General features: G+C 41.6%; 1 protein-coding gene across 1 annotated transcript; it reads left to right on the top strand.

The window, feature by feature from the left end:
* The first annotated feature begins 2099 nt into the window (after positions 1 to 2099).
* Positions 2100 to 13645, top strand: LOC115532597 (ADP-ribosyl cyclase/cyclic ADP-ribose hydrolase 1). Its single transcript, XM_030342464.1, has 9 exons — positions 2100 to 2313; positions 4507 to 4630; positions 5556 to 5688; positions 5850 to 5926; positions 8736 to 8809; positions 10878 to 10973; positions 11066 to 11149; positions 12512 to 12589; positions 13596 to 13645. Exons 1-8 carry the CDS (start codon positions 2183 to 2185, stop codon positions 12567 to 12569), a joined length of 777 nt encoding a protein of 258 aa, XP_030198324.1. The 5' UTR covers positions 2100 to 2182; the 3' UTR covers positions 12570 to 12589; positions 13596 to 13645.
* The last annotated feature ends 2863 nt before the right edge of the window (positions 13646 to 16508 follow it).

Raw genomic sequence — 16508 nt, 5'->3', positions numbered from 1 at the left:
TCATGTCGTATGATATCCAGATCTTCCATGTTCTAGTGACTCCAGGTTAAAAATAAGCTTTATTCTAATATATTATATTAGTAATATTCTATAAGTAATATTATCTATACTAATATATTATATTATATTAGTAATATTCTATAAGTATTATTATACTAATATATTATATTAGTAATATTACATGGTTAATCAATGTATTTTTTGGCAGTATTATATTGTGTACATAGCTATTATATATTGTACATAACATATGGCCATATCAACCAGTTCTGGCATATAATTCCTATTTCCTTCTTATTCGTTTTCTTTCAGGACTTCGTTGAGTCCCCTGCCCCCCCCCCCCCCCCCCCCCACCTCTCCCTCATGCTCCTCCACCCCAGGCACCTCTTCCACCACCCCAGACACCCCTTCCAAGAGGAGAGTGCCAGGGGGCAGGCGAGGCATGAGGAGAGCGAGGCAAAGTTGGCGGAATGGTGGAGAAGATGTGATTCTCCACCATTCTCTCAAAAGCTGAGAGAATGTGTGTGTGTGTGTGTGTGTGTATTTTTAGGTGTGCGTGTGTGTGTATTTTTAGATGCCTGTGTGTGTATTTTTATATGTGTGGTTCAGTGTTTCTTATTTAAATAAAGTGTTTCTTCTAAAGTGTTCTTGTTCATAACCGATTATTATCTAAGGGTGCACTCACACTAGGCCATCTGGCCGTGGCCGTGGCCGTTTAAGCACCTAACCGTGCTCAAATCTGCCAGTGTGAGTGTGGCCAGTCTGGCCAGGCCGGGCCAATTTGGCCACTTGGGAGAGGTGTGCTGCTACGGCACGGGCCGCTACGGTACAGATGCTAATGAGCCGACACGCGCTACGCAACCTGAGCTGGATGACGTATAGTCAATGCGACGACCACGGACATAATAAAGGCGACGAGCCTTCTTTCCCATTAAACGGTAAACATCGCGTCAAGCGGTTCAACTGTTGGTGTGTTCTCTGTGTTGTTGTCCATTGTTGTTAAAACTCTGACTGGCGGCAGACTTTATTATGGTCCATGCAGCGGACGCTTGGTGATGACGTGTTACGACGTGATGACGTATGTACAAGAGCCTTCCGTGGCCAGGCCACAGCTGCGACGGCCAACGGCCACGGCCAGATGGCCTAGTGAGAGTGCACCCTAATACCACCTTTAACATGTAGCTAAGTGACATTCAAAATAAAGGTATATTACGAGGGACAAATAGTATATATATTTTTTTAACACTTTATTTGAACATGCCAATTACAAAATATAAATACCATTTCAGGTTAAACATCTTTACAATGGGTCTTGCTCGTTGCCTGAGACAATGGCAGCCAGTCTGTCTCTTGTAACATTACCAGGGGTCTGGTTATCTGCTAGGGGGCACGGGGAGGCCATGATGACGTCACAGGGTAGGGTTGTCCCATTTGGTAGGGGATCGGTTAAGGGGTAGCAATGAGCTTGAGCAATGAGGGTTAGGGTTGCAATGTAGGGTTGAGACAGAGCAAGGAATTGGGATTGGGCCCAAATATTCAATTCTTCCGAGATTTATTTTTTACAGCTTTCAACAGAACGACGTTCTCTCTCTCCACACATCCCCTGTGTGTGGGCTTGTTCAATTTCATGGCATTTTCTCGTGATCTTTTCGATCACAGCCAACGCCATGACTGCTCCTTTCTTATTCCATTCGGAAATGAACCCACTTCTTCTTTGATTATGGCGGAAAGGGGAAATTACGTATTTCTGGATATCTAAAACGTAATGCCCAACACTCAAATGACGTTTGAGATATCTTTAACTTTCATTCTGCCTAGGCGAAACTGAATTACAGATATCTGCAATTGTCATTAAAGATGTGTGACGAGTTGAATGTCGTTTTCCGTGAAGTCATTGCAGATATCTGTAACTCAGTTTCGCCTAGTCAAAACTGAATTACAGATATCTCTAACTGTCGTTTCGACTAGTCAAAACTACATTACAGATATCTCTAACTGTCGTTTTGACTAGTCACAACTACATTACAGATATCTTGAATGAAGTTGTTGATATCTACAATGTAAATTCCGGATAGTCAAACTTAGTTAATATGACAATTCGGCTTGCCATAAAGGACAGAGCCCGTCCAACTGAAGGACTGTGTAGTTCGAGAGAGCTGACGGGTTGAGTTCAGACGCAGGCATGATGGACCGCTGTAGGTGTTGCGTGCTGGTGGCCGGCTGTGCCATTATCGTCCTGGCTGTCGTGGTCGGGGAACCGGTGGACTTCAAGTACCAGTTCATTAATGACTGCAAGACTGCGCAGGAAGAAAGGTAGAACCAACATTTCCGTTTTTTTTTTTTGTTGTCTCCCTTATCTAACCTTTATGCAATAAGTTTGCAAGGACATGCAGTATGCACAGCTTTTAATTGACCGTCATTAATTTAGCTTGATCAAAATTTGTTCATCAATCAATCTATTTTTGACATTTCTTTATTGTGTTGTTTGCGTTGTTCTGTCTAGTCCATTCAATTTATCAGACGCTTTAAACTCACACAAACGAGTGCCACAATGAAGATGTAGCCCTATAACAATGCATGAATATAACATACATAATGATAATAAAAATAATAATATAATAATAATATAATATATTTACATGAGTACATGCACATACATATGCTGAGGCCTACTTACATAGGCCTACATATACATCAGTACACATATATTTATCAAACGACACATAAAATAGATATAAGTTAACTCGTCCAACTTTTCACGACTATCTTCAATATGATTTAATTGCAATCTATGTATTATAAACGTTTCAAATGCTCAATTTCTTGAATTATAATTCTGTAAATTAATCTTTCCATTTCTAAAATATTATTTGTATTTGACTTCCAGTTGTTAAATGATGGTGGAGTAGGTTTTAACCAGTTCCACGATATCTGTTTCATTGCTGCGATCCTAAGTAGGCCTATCCTAAACAAATATTTATCTATTTCTAATGTGAGTTCAGCAGGTGATAGATAGGCCTACACCTAAACCTTTTGGTTCAGGGGCCTACTTAAGTTGGACATTTTTCATAATAGAGTTTGTTATCAGTTGCCAGAACGTCTTTAGTGATGGGCAAAAATATAAAACGTGAGTGATCTGCATTATTCTCCCCACAATTTCTCCAACAATCTGGTGAATTTGGTGTCCTCAATTTTGATCGTATTTTTGGTGTAATGATCATTACACCAAAAATAAACACAAGATACTTCGAATAATTTGTATATTTTCCATGTGTTCTCGTTCTCCCTCCAAAACCATGAGTTTGTTTTTTTATCTATTGTTTTATAAGTGTTTTCCCATTCACAACCGGTAGCGTCCCAGGAGCAGTGGACGCAGCCGTTCTGCGGCGCGTACGTCCCCACTGGATATCAAAAAGATAATTCGAACTTTGAGTTTGTGTATCATAAGTTTACGCTCTCTAAATTATCTTTATAAACCATTATGTCTTTAATGCATTAATAATTGATAATGGATCATATATCGCTTACTATTTTGTAGGTATAGGAGCAATACTTTATAAAGTGCATTCAGTTCACGTTCCCGTTTAACTCATCACTACACCTTGCCCTGTCATCGTTGAAGGGGTGAAGCAGTAATTACTGGCTTCTATCCTACATTGTCCCTTACATAGGCCTACACGTTGTTGCATATACACAGAGGTGTCTTACCGTAGGCTACTTCAGGGCAAAGCAAGACACCTCCACTGCGCGTCGGTGTCCTGTTCGCCCTGTCGGGGCTTATTTTCGATAATGACCGGCGACGTTCTATACATTATCCCACTTATACACGGCTACTTGTTAAAAAAAAATTAACTTCACACAGTGTGTCTTTTTACAATTTATTTGTTACCCGCATTCGTAGTGTTGATCAGCAGAGAAATAGTCCGCCAAAGACGTTGACGTCGCTTACCAACCGAAGACGCTGGGGTTGACAAGTTACCGGGCTACTTGCGGAGTAATACCAAAGACGTCATTAGTGGCAAAAAATCCTTTGTTTTCCCTGACAGCGGTCAATTATACTAAGCAACGGGTATAATTCACCGCCGGAAGTTGTGCCCCATGCAAGTGAACGAAGCGTTCCACGTCATTGAGAAGACCCGCGTAATTAAATGCAAATTAACCTATAAACCAACATGTGTAACTGGTCAAAAATATTCTCGGAGGTCAGCCGGTTAACACGGTTAACCGTTGACATCCCTATTTGTTTTATCATTGACTTATTAGGCCTATTAAGTGATAAGCTCTGTTTCAATAAAACATTTATTCAATTAAAGGCTTAGAATTTCCTGCCTGGTTTGTGTCTGGTTGATATTTCTTGTATTTTTGATATTGAATGGCTAAAATGTATTAGTCAATGAATATATGGGATTTTTCATAAACCCCTACAACTTTAGGTCGATATAGATTGTTTTGCAGGCCATGTTCAGGGTCTGTCTTACTCTAACCAGTCTCTGTTTGTGTTTGAAGTACCTGTGAGGATGTCTGGAGTGCCTTTGAGCAAGCGTACGTGGGCAAGGATCCCAGCAAGGTCCTGCCGGAGGCCTACGATGACCTGCTGTCCGTCGCACCTCCGCTGCCCAAGTGCAACCAGGTAAATATCCTGAGCACGCTACTACTTAACCTGTTTCTAACTCATGGTTAGGCTTGACACAGGGCTGGTCGTTCATAAACAGGGGTCCTCTATTCATTGTTGCAATCCCTGGACATAAGTAAGCTATTTATGTTAAAGGTCCCATTGCATGCTACTTTATGGATGCTTTAATAGCCTATAGATTTTTAGTGGGCATCTAACCATTGGCAGTTCTAGGGGCGGGGCCAAAGGGGCCCTGGCCCCTGCTGAAATCTGATTGGCCCCTGACGTACCCCTGTTCCGTCAATCAATTGACGACCGGTACAACCGGAGAATTCAACGATCACAGATGCAATTCCACACCCATACTATTGGCGGCAGTAATGTGTCAATACAACTTAGGAGAAGAAGAGGACCTGCAGAGGTCTTGACTGCATCATTTTTTGCTTGAATCTTTTACTGTTAATGGCTCAATGATACCAGAGCCTGATGCTAGGCGGACGAAAGAATCCACCCATCTTGAAGACAATTTTTGGTTAGTCACAAATCCTCATGTTGGTTGTCATTAATTTATGAAAGAGTTTTTTCATGAACTTCAGGGAGTCAAACCCAAAGTTCCTTTCCCCCTTCTCAGCCATGGCTGAGATAACCCCCACTACGAGTCTCGTTGTGGAAATATCAGAGACGTCAGATTATGTGTTTATGTCTATGTATATGTACATATATATATATATATATATATATATATATATATATATATATATATATATATATATATATGTTTGTTTGTATACATATGCATATGTGTGTGTATGTAAATTTGTTGAATTTGAATTTTTATTATTATGTCATGCATTAGCATGCCCAGCCCACATCGGCTTATAAGACACCATGGCAGCTCAATATATGTGTGTATCAAGAGGGTGCTGTGGTGTGTGTGTCCCAGATGTTGTTTTGGAGTGGGACCAGTGAGGTGGCCCACCAGGTGGCAAAGGGCTGTTACCAGACGCTGGAGGACACATTGCTGGGATCTGTACTGGATGGTAAAAAGGAATGGTGTGGGAAGATGGGGAGCAAAGGTAAGACACCACTACGATATATACAATACATGTAGGACATGTATAGTGTCGATATATATAAAGCCCTTTATGTTTAGTCCCGCCCCCTAATATCCTGTTTAATGATCTGGAAACATCTGATTCTCATGCTCTGGTCTGTCACTCTGCCTCTCTTGTGTCAGATACTTTCACCTCTAGTTGTGCGTCTGGCTTAGAGAATAACCCGTACAAATCCTTCTGGAGCAGAGTGTCTACTGAGGTACGTCATCACAAGACAGTTGACTCACAATTATGTATAGGTCTAAAGATAGGATAAGAGCATTGCATACCTTGTGTAGCACCATTCGAAAGCAGTTTACAACGTTCTTTACAAGAAAATATTAAGATTCAAGATTATTTATTGTTGCATGTCATATACAGTATAAGGCAGTACAAATGAAATAGTTCTGGTTTCTTGGCCTGGCAAAAACAAGGATAAAGGCACACACACACACACACACACACACACACACACACACACACACACACACACACACACACACACACACACACAAAAGTAAATTATGAAGCTTAAGAGCAATTCATTTCAATTACAATTCATTCATGTCACAAACGCCTTGCCTCAAAGGCGTTCAACATAGGGAGACAGACACCGTCGGGTAACGTCATTACAATAAACTATATGACAGTTCTATCAATCAACATGGGCGCAGAGAAGACAATGTGATCCGCTGCATCCAGCCGTCAAACCGCGTCTATCAGAGAAAGAGAGAGAGAGAGAATGGGGCCACAGGACACCGCCTATATCCTCGGCAGCCAGAACACGGCTGCCTCCAATTCCCTCATTACGCCAGGAACACTCTAGCTCCTTCTGCAGGCCAAAGGGAACAGTACCATACATAAACAATATGCAACCATATTCCTATACCCTACAGGCAGAGGGAGGAATAGGCCTAGCGCTCAAGGCACAGAGCGGGGCGTCACACGTCATTGAATAAGAAATTGACACACAACTCTATACACATGTTAAGGGAGTTGTCCTCTTTGAGAATGACCTGTTCCAGTTCGTGCAACCTTCTGAAGTGGGCTTGTCATTGATAGAATAATATTCGTTAATAAGCATATTTTTATTTGCCATAAATCTTCTGTTTTTTTCTCAATCAAAATTGTAAATTTTAATCAAACAAGTCCATGCATCATGTTTCCCAAATTGTGTTTCATGAGAAGCTTTGTTTGTGAAGAAGAATTTCTTTGAATTTCATTGAGCATCAAACCCAGAACCCAATAGGGGTAGGGCCCTTCCCTACTCAGTTCTGTTCGCTTTGCATTGGTGGAAGTGAGTAGGGGGCGTGGTTAAGTAGAGCCTTCAGATTGGACGGTTTGACTTACGCAGTTACCGTTGTGTATTTATTTTTTTACCATTATTGTTTTATAGGGACAAACATTAACACATTTCTCCCACAGGGGATTTATAACGTTCTATCTATTGAACAGAAAGAAACACTTGGTCATACTTTACATATTTTATCACAGCATTGGCCTACTGAATGACATATTTCCAGCATTGGACTGAATGCAACATAAATATATAACTATGTTTTTGCACGTTTGCAACGTTTAAAAGTTCAGGGTATAAAGTTCAAGTATAGGCCTCTACTTGTATTGCTTAAGCCAATAGCCTTTTGAGGAAATGTTTTTTCTGAATATTAGTGTTAAGGGCCAATAATGCTTACTATCATACGTTAGTTACCATGTCTGTATACACATTTGTATTCAGGCACTAATTAGATTGACTTATGATGGTGTAGCCATGCATGTGGTTTTATTGTTAATATTTCAATTTGTTTTTTATTGAAAATACTTTGTATAGATGCATTATCCCCAAACTTGTCATTGTAACACCTTTGACATTAACATGGCAGATACCTGTGTATTGTTTATCATATGCGGTAAGATTGTAACATTTTCAACTCAGTTCCTTGGTAGCACCTACTTACAGTAAGAATCACTTCTGATGGAAAAAATGATGTGTATGAAAAACACTTTTCTTATCTATTGTTACTATTATATTGTTTAAAATGTAAGCATATATTAAAAAAAAATATAGCGCATAAAAAGTGGCTGGTAAAAAAGATGAGTGGCTGGTAGATTTTTTAAATCTACCTGCCACAGTGGCTGGTGGGCAAAAAAGTAAATTTCCATCTCTGACACACACACACACACACACACACACACACACACACACACACACACACACACACACACACACACACACACACACACACTTAAAAGTAAATTATGAAGCTTAAGAGCAATTCATTTCAATTTCAATTCATTCATGTCACAAACGCCTTGCCTCAAAGGCGTTGAACATAGGCAGACAGACACCGTCGGGTAACGTCATTACAATAAACTATATGACAGGCAGTTCCATAAATCAACATGGGCGCAGAGAAGACAGTGCGATCCGCTGCATCCAGCCGTCAAACCGCGTCTATCAGAGAAAGAGAGAGAGAGAGAATGGGGCCACAGGACACCGCCTATATCCCCGGCAGCCAGAACGAGGCTGCCTCCAATTCCCTCATTACGCCAGGAACACTCTAGCTCCTCCTGCAGGCCAAAGGGAACAGTACCATACATAAACAATAAGCAACCATATTCCTATACCCTACAGGCAGAGGGAGGAATAGGCCTAGCGCTCAAGGCACAGAGCGGGGCGTCACACGTCATTGAATAAGAAATTGACACACAACTCTATACACATGTTAAGGGAGTTGTCCTCTTTGAGAATGACATTTTCCAGTTGTTGCAACCTTCTGAAGTGGGCTTGTCATTGCATATTTTTATTTGCCATACATTTTCTGTTTTTTTCTCAATCAAAATTGTAAATTTTAATCAAACAAGTCCATGCATCATGTTTCCCAAATTGTGTTTCATGAGAAGCTTTGTTTGTGAAGAAGAATTTCTTTGAATTTCATTGAGCATCTAACCCAGAACCCAATGACTGATGACCACTATCCTGCCCGCCCCTGGTCATAACAATGCATGTGACATGTTGTCTGGTTCAGTTTGCAGCGGTTGCCTGCGGAAAAGTTGTCGTCCTGCTCAACGGCGACGAACTAAACCCCTTCTACCCTCAAAGGTGAGTAAAGGCCCATTCACACCCTACGGTAAATACGGAACCGGACCGTTTCGTCCGGTCCCGGAGGTGTTTCGTCCGTAAATGGGTCCGTCGCCTCTGAGCTTACGAATCCGGAGTGCTCCGGGAGAACCGGAGCAATACCACCGGAAATCGAGGCGGCAGTATAGAGTCAAAAGTCAGACATTTCGCGAAAATAGATAGAGTAGTATAATATCATATATATATATATATATATATATATATATATATATATATATATATATATATATATATATATATATATATATATATATATAGTATTTGACGTTTTGTACTTATATTTAGTCTCGCAAAGCCAGACCAACCTACAGCAAGTAGAATGGTCTGGAGCCACGCTACCTCGAGCCGTCTATCCGTGGGGAAACTGGGCGGGCCTGTTTTTATTTCTTTAAACCAATCACAATCGTCTAGGGCGGGGCTAAGCCCGGGAAGCAGCAGCGGTGTCCATGCAAAATAGAACATCTTTCTTCCTCAGCAAATGCTGTAAGCAAATCTTTAGCAGTTCTTTGCAATTTTCGACGGAAAGAGCCAGACATGCCAACTTTACAGCGCCGTCAAAGTCCTCTTCAAAACTCGCCATACTGCCTAGTTTCCGAGTTTGAGGGGGAGCACAATACCGGAACGCCAGCAACCGGAAGGGGAGGAGTCGCGGCCAAATCCGACGCTAGGCAATACACGCTGTCCACTTCCGTTCAGCCAGACTATACTTATATTATACTATATACCTGACATTTTTATTTTATTGTTTATTGTTATTGTTCCTCTACTTTGGCAATGAGTTGTAACTGGTCATTTAACAACATTTTGAGGAGATAATCTGCGGGTTGGTGAGGGGTGTCACATGCCACCGCACACTTTTTGCACTTTTTTTCTGATGACACAAAGCCAAATCATCTCTACAGATGTCATGTTTGCGATTGTCGATGCCGTTAATTTGTGAAACGACAGTCAGTGTCCTCTAGAGGATTTATTGCGTAACATCCATAACAACGCTGAAACCAGACGGAGGTATGAAGGGTAGTTCCGGGGGCAACGTTTGGGGCGACGGACGAATTTCGTTCGGATCCGGAGGTATGGATCGGCCTTTACCGTGTTAACGAAACAATGTTTAACACTTCAACTAGCTCGTAGATTAAAATAACCCGGAGACTAACAAGAACCGCCTTTTGGGATGATTAACACCATGGCTTGAAGCTATGATTCGTTAATGACCTGGCTAGAGGGAAAGAGGTTGTTTTTAAAACAGGATCTCTTTTCTACAGGCGCGTTCCGAATTTGAGACTTTTCCCTCCAGTGAGCCGCTATGGGTGTGGTTTGGGAGAGATGATCCGCCCAACTATACCGTTTAGCGGCTCAGTTTGCGGCCCAGGCAGTACCTGCCTCGGGGTAGGAGCTTTCTTAGCCGCTCCTAACTAGTCAACGCTGATTGGATACGGTTGAGGCGGGTCATACACATTGGATATAACATTGAGTATGTATGCATGTGGCGAAGTTTTTTGATTTTCAATCGAAAATACACATTAACATTACAGAAAAACAGGCTTACCATTTGCCCTTTTCTAAGACGTTGCATTGCATTTTGCGATGTAAATTCCTAACACAGCAACCCTTTCTCTGTTACCGCCTTGCTGCGTCGGTCAAGGTTCCTGTATGGTAACGGACGCCAAGGGGAACTAAGTGACTGGGTGGAATCAAAACACTGCACTGCTTAGCCAAGAAGTCCTCAGTCGTAAAGCGGCTTATGTTATCTCAGAGAAATTTTACATTTTTCAAAATAATTTTCATATAGGGCGGGACAAAAAGTAGGCGCGACACAATTTGCTCATTCAGGATTGGCAGCAGAGCATCGGTAGAGTATACTCCTAAACAAAACAGTTTTCGATTGTTTTGAAAGTTATGGCCACATCCACTCAACCTTTGTGATGCAAACACTCAATAAATTCTGCAATACATTGATCAATTGTTTTAAGACAGGTATCTATCATTTTCAATGAGGTAACCTTAACTTTTTGTGTTCGCACTTTTGAAGTTATTTTGCCCTATTCGAAGTCGGGAATTTCAAACACGGCGGTGCGAAAGAAGTGGAGAGTCTCACTGTCGTCCTGGTAACCAAGAACGAAGTTGGGTATGTTTTTTTTTTTTAATATCTCTAATAATCCTTCCTTAATATACAACTACTTATCTTGACTAAACGAACAATTTTACTTTCTTTCATAGGGATAAGTGTGACAATACATCTTTAATGGACTTAAAGAAGAAACTCAAACCTGGAATCAATTACATTTGCAAGACGGTGACAAAGTAAGTGTGTGTGTGTGTGTGTGTGTCGTCATCATCATCTTCATCATCATATTATTCCGCTAGGCACAGCAGTAGTGGCCTAGGGGCGCTCCCTCTTAAACTTGTGGTCAAGCAGTCGCTGGAACTGTGTTCTCTTCATCATCATTCTGGCATGATGTATAACCTGTCAAATATAACCCGTTAGTGTATTTCACTGTGTATAAGTATTCCTACATACTTAAGATTTTATTTGTAGCAAAAGTCACGTATTGGGAGGGTCTCAGTTATTTAGTGCAATTGTTCGTTAGAGATCTTGAAACTCCAGTCCAGGTCACCTTTGACTCGTTCATTTTGCGTCAAACATTCTTTCTTCTGTCACTCCGACTAGGAGCATTCTTCCGTTCAAAACTCCCTTGTTCCATATTTCTCAGAAACACATGCTAAATGACCACAACCTTGTTGAGTTCGTACTCTGTTAGTTCCCAGGCTTGAACACTGTAGAGGAGACGAGATCGGACACAGGTCGTACACAGTTTGTGATGTTATATCCCAGGTACTTTTAGTTCTGGACAATTGTGATATTTTTGACTCAAAGAGTTATCAAACTCTCTTGGTCTGTTAATCCTTCATCATCATAAAATACCATTGTCTCAATCTTATCATATGATATTTGCATTCCATACCGTTGAATGGTGTGGAGAGTATGTTCTGAAGTTCCTCTGCTGAGTTGGCAAAATAACCTGATAGAGAAGTTTGGTGATTTGGCTTTGACCAGATGATGGTGCTTTTGAACACATACACACATTCAACGTAAGACCACCAGACTACATGAACACAGTTAACATAAACGTTGGGAAGACCAATGTCATGAGGCTCAACACCAAAACCCACCAACCTGTCACAATCGAGGAGCAACCCCCAGAAGATGTGGTCGAGTTTGTATACCTGGGAAGCAACATCAGCACAGGAGAAGCTGATAAAGATGTGGAGCTATGCATCAGCAAAGCAAGACGTGCCTTTAGAACACTCCGACCTGTATGGCCTTTCCCCAGCTCTCCAGAAACACAACACCAAAATCAGAATATTCAATACAAACGTAAAATCTGTCCTTCTCTATTGCTGTGAAACCTGGAAAACCACCAAATCAATCATCAATAAACTACAAGTGTTTATTGACATCTGTCTCAAATACATACTGAGGATTACGTGGCCCAACAAAATATCAAATGTAGACCTGTGGAGACTGTAAAGCCAGAGGCTGGAAATCTTTTCACTTCTGCTCTTTAATGGCATGTATATCTCAACTCACTGTAGGTCACTTTGGATAAAAGTGTCTCTGCTAAATGGATGATTAGTAAACAGAAGATTTTCTGTGTCTTGCAGGTCTAAGCTCATCAAATGGACGAAGGAACGTGGCAAATCCTGTAAACCCTGCTGGTGAAGCCCTCATCTGCTCGTCCTGTAAGGCTGTGTTCCAATAGTCCTTCTAGAGCCTTTCCTGCCTATATCTCCAGATGTTGTCTTCGACCATGTACCCTGTTCCAATAGACGTATTAATCTAGCAAAAGCAGCCCGAAATAACGTTGTTGGATTTGATAAGGAAACTTTTATATATAGCTTTAAAAACAAGGCTATCTAACCAGGGTTCCCGCGGGGTCTTAAAAAGTCTTAAATGCATTGAATTTATGAATTTGGAAATAATACCTTAAAAAGACTTAAGAAGTCTTGAATTTTGATATCTGTGTCTTAAAAATCTGCAGTATAACAGTATAATCTCCTCAAAAATGTCATTTCGTCAACCACTATTATTTTGATCAAATAACGTAGCCTAAATGAGTTGCGCGGCGTGGGTGTCGGATTGACTCGGCTGCCAGATCGACTCGGGGACGGGTCCTAGATGCACAATAATGACGCACTTCCTGTAAACACTGTCTTTTAAATGCGCATGCGCGTTTCATTCATTCCCATGTTATTCACAAGTATCAACGATCTCCTTTTGTATTCTAATCTATGAATAATAATCGAATGTACAAATTATTGTTGCCTATACTTGGGTTATATATAAAATAAGAATCGGTTAACTCCATTCACTGAACGGGGCGATCCACTTTATTTCCAGCGCTCTCAACACAGAGGCCCCGTTTACACGGGAGCGTGTCTATGTTCCCCGGATCCTATGTTCCCCGGGTCCTATGTTCCCCTCTTTGTATGAGACTGGGGAACATAGGACCCTTTTTAAAAAAAAGGGTCCTATGTTCCACTGCGATATGGGTGACTTGTCTACCCCAGCGTCTTCCGTTGCTAAGCGACGTCACCGTCTTTGCGGACAAATTATTTCTCTGCTGATCAACACTACGAATGGCCAAAAGACTTGTATCCCCCCCCCCCCCCCTTAAATAAATACTATGGCAGAATTATTATTATTATTATAATTATTCTCATTCAACTTGAACATATGTTTTTACAGTAGAGTGGTGGAGGGATGACGTATGTTGGCCAACCCGGAAGTGAGCGTCGCCCTGGATTCCCTCGACAATAAGCCAACGGGTTTTGCCATTACATTTTGGATTATTGCAGAAAAATGTGCATCTTTCAAGCATCTCCTCAAAAACTGAAAATAAATAAATAAATAAAAATATCCAATGCATTCTGAATGGGAGTGTTTCTCAGATTTTTCCATGCTACACAGAACGAAATGTAAACCCATGCAAATAAAGACTTCATGATCATAATAATTTAAATATCATTAATATCCTGAGTGTGTAGGGTGGTATTCAATTTTTTTTCAACGGGGCTGCTTCCAGTCACTTGACCGTCATGGTTGCTATGGTGGTTGCTATCCACCGACCCTCTAATCCTTACATGGCTCTAAAAACCACGCTGCAACGGAGCTGCCGTCAATTGTGTTGTTTTTGTCGTAAACTAGGGTCCGATGGTTTGAAAATAGACAGATATTCCAAGGTATCCTTAAAGGAGCATTTCACCGGTGGAGGCATGAATATGTATTGAAATTGGGTCCTATGTGTCGTCGAATAATAAAATAAAATTCTAATTTGGTGCCGTCTTGACCGAGAAAAGGCAGAAAGTGACTTTTTGGCGCTTGTGGATTGAAGACAACAACTCCCACCATGCACCACGATGCACAGCTTCGCTGGCGGCCACTCCCGCTGATCATCTCCGCCTATCGGACACCTCCTTGTTCCATCTACTAATGGAACAAATCAGCATGGAGCTTGACCCGACGTCACTGGCAGAGAGTAGTGACGCTTGCACAGAAGCATACGGCCGACATCTTTCTTTATTCTGGGTGGAAATAGTAACATAGTTACGCCATTAAATGCGTTTATGTAAACATTTTTAGCGAGAAATGTGCATTTTACTTTCATAATGTTCGCTCGTTGAATGTGAAGGATGTTTGGTTTGATAGTTATGACGAAGAGGGAACGCTCCATTCACTTGCATGGACAGCGTCTCTGGTTGCTAAGCATCCTCAACGTCTTGGCGGACTATCTGCTGATCAACACTACGAATGCTGGAAACACACCAGACACACCATGTGAAGTTATTTGACCCGATTATTGTTATTTATATCCGAGATTATTTAATCTAACCCGATCTAAACTCTATCATGCACCCAAACACGGCGGCGTTTGGGTTTCCTACCTCGGACTCCTAAATCCAGCGCAGCCACAGGCGCGTTGGCGCGTTGGCGCGTTGAACCATTTTTGTGACACACAATGATCAAGCGTCAAGTTAGGCACGTTACACGCGTTTGGTGTGGCCGTAGGTTTCACCCAAAAAATTGGCTTTGTGTGGACGGGGCCAAGAAGGCGAACACACGTCACCAAGACGGGGAGACGGCGCCAGGCGACTTACGCCACTATCTGCCAATGGATCGTGGATGCCTGGGCTGATATAACAGTCTCAACTGTGGTCCAAGCTTTCACGAAGGCAGGAATAATCACTGAACTGCCAGGCAACAGCGGCGACACTGACTCGGATAATGACGAGAGGGATCCGGGCATGTTGGATGCCGTACTCGCCCAACTGTTCAATTCGGACACACAATAATTCGAGGGATTCGTAGACGGGGAATGAACTGAAAAAGTGATCTTATTGTTAAGAGATATTGATATTGATCAGATATTGATGAGATATTGTTAATATGCACATTAACGTTTGAACATCGTTACCATGGGAGTGACCGGAGTTGTCAGAACGCTTAATAAAGTTTGACTTTATCTGACTGTTTTGTTGACATTCCCTTTAGCACAGCTCGATGCATAACGCAACCCCATTCAAACGTTTGACTGCAGTATCTTCTATTCTATGCGCTTTATAATCCGGTGCGCCCTATATATGAAAACAGTTCTAAAATAGGCCATTCATTAAAGGTGCGCTTTATAATCCGGTGCGCCCTATATATGAAAACAGTTCTAAAATAGGCCATTCATTAAAGATGCGCTTTATAATCCGGTGTGCCTTATAGTGCGGAAAATACGGTAGTCCTCGTTTGTATTTCTTTCGAAGTGGTGAACTTTTGCATGGTGCCATCTTCTATGTCAGATCCAGTACCCTCCGCCATTGTACTTCAGTTTTATCAACAGCCTCTGTTATCTTGGCTTCAGACGCTGTGGATGTTAGTTTCTGCTGGTGAAGTCCCACCCACTGGCACTGCTCTAATAGGTCTGTAGCGTCAGTGGGTCCCACCCCCTAGAGGGGGGTGTGACTAGTGTTTGTAGTCTTACGAGAATCCTCCCCTCTTACACTTCCTATTTTCTTGTACGCAAAAATCGTCATATTGCGTCATCTAAAACAGGAAGTGTTGGAGATCGATACGGATCGCTCCAATGTCTCCAGAAAATAAGGGAATGATGCTAGACCATTCAAAAATATGCGGGGGGTTCTAAAAATACAAAGCTTATGTGAAATGGGTGAAGTTGCCCTTTAAAAGGCAGCTTGGATGTTTTTATTTTCTGCAGTTTAGACTTCTACTCTAACCTATTTTTGAAAGCAAAACACCAAGCTCATTGATTTAACGAGGCAGGGTTATTTGATACGTTGGCGCTGAGCATTCACCAAATAAAAAAAAGTTTCACAGCTAATGTAGCCGTTAGCACACTCAGGATCTCGTAATTACGAGATAATATCTCGTAAATACGAGATAAAGATCTCGTAATTACGAGATAAGGATCTCGTAATTATGAGATAAGGATCTCGTAATTACGAGAGAAGATATCGTATTTACGACATAAGGATCTCGTCTACGAGAAAAGCATCACGCCTCTCATTCATCAATAACGTTGCTGGCTAGCTGCAGGCCGGCAAAGATGACGCTATCCGACGCTATCGTATTTAATCTCCTGCTCGGGTTGAGGCA

The sequence above is a fragment of the Gadus morhua genome, chromosome 19, assembly GCF_902167405.1.
Source record: "Gadus morhua chromosome 19, gadMor3.0, whole genome shotgun sequence".
Lineage (NCBI taxonomy): Eukaryota > Metazoa > Chordata > Actinopteri > Gadiformes > Gadidae > Gadus > Gadus morhua.
The sequence above is the reverse complement of the archived record's forward strand: the minus strand, read 5'-3'. Positions and strand labels throughout refer to the sequence as shown.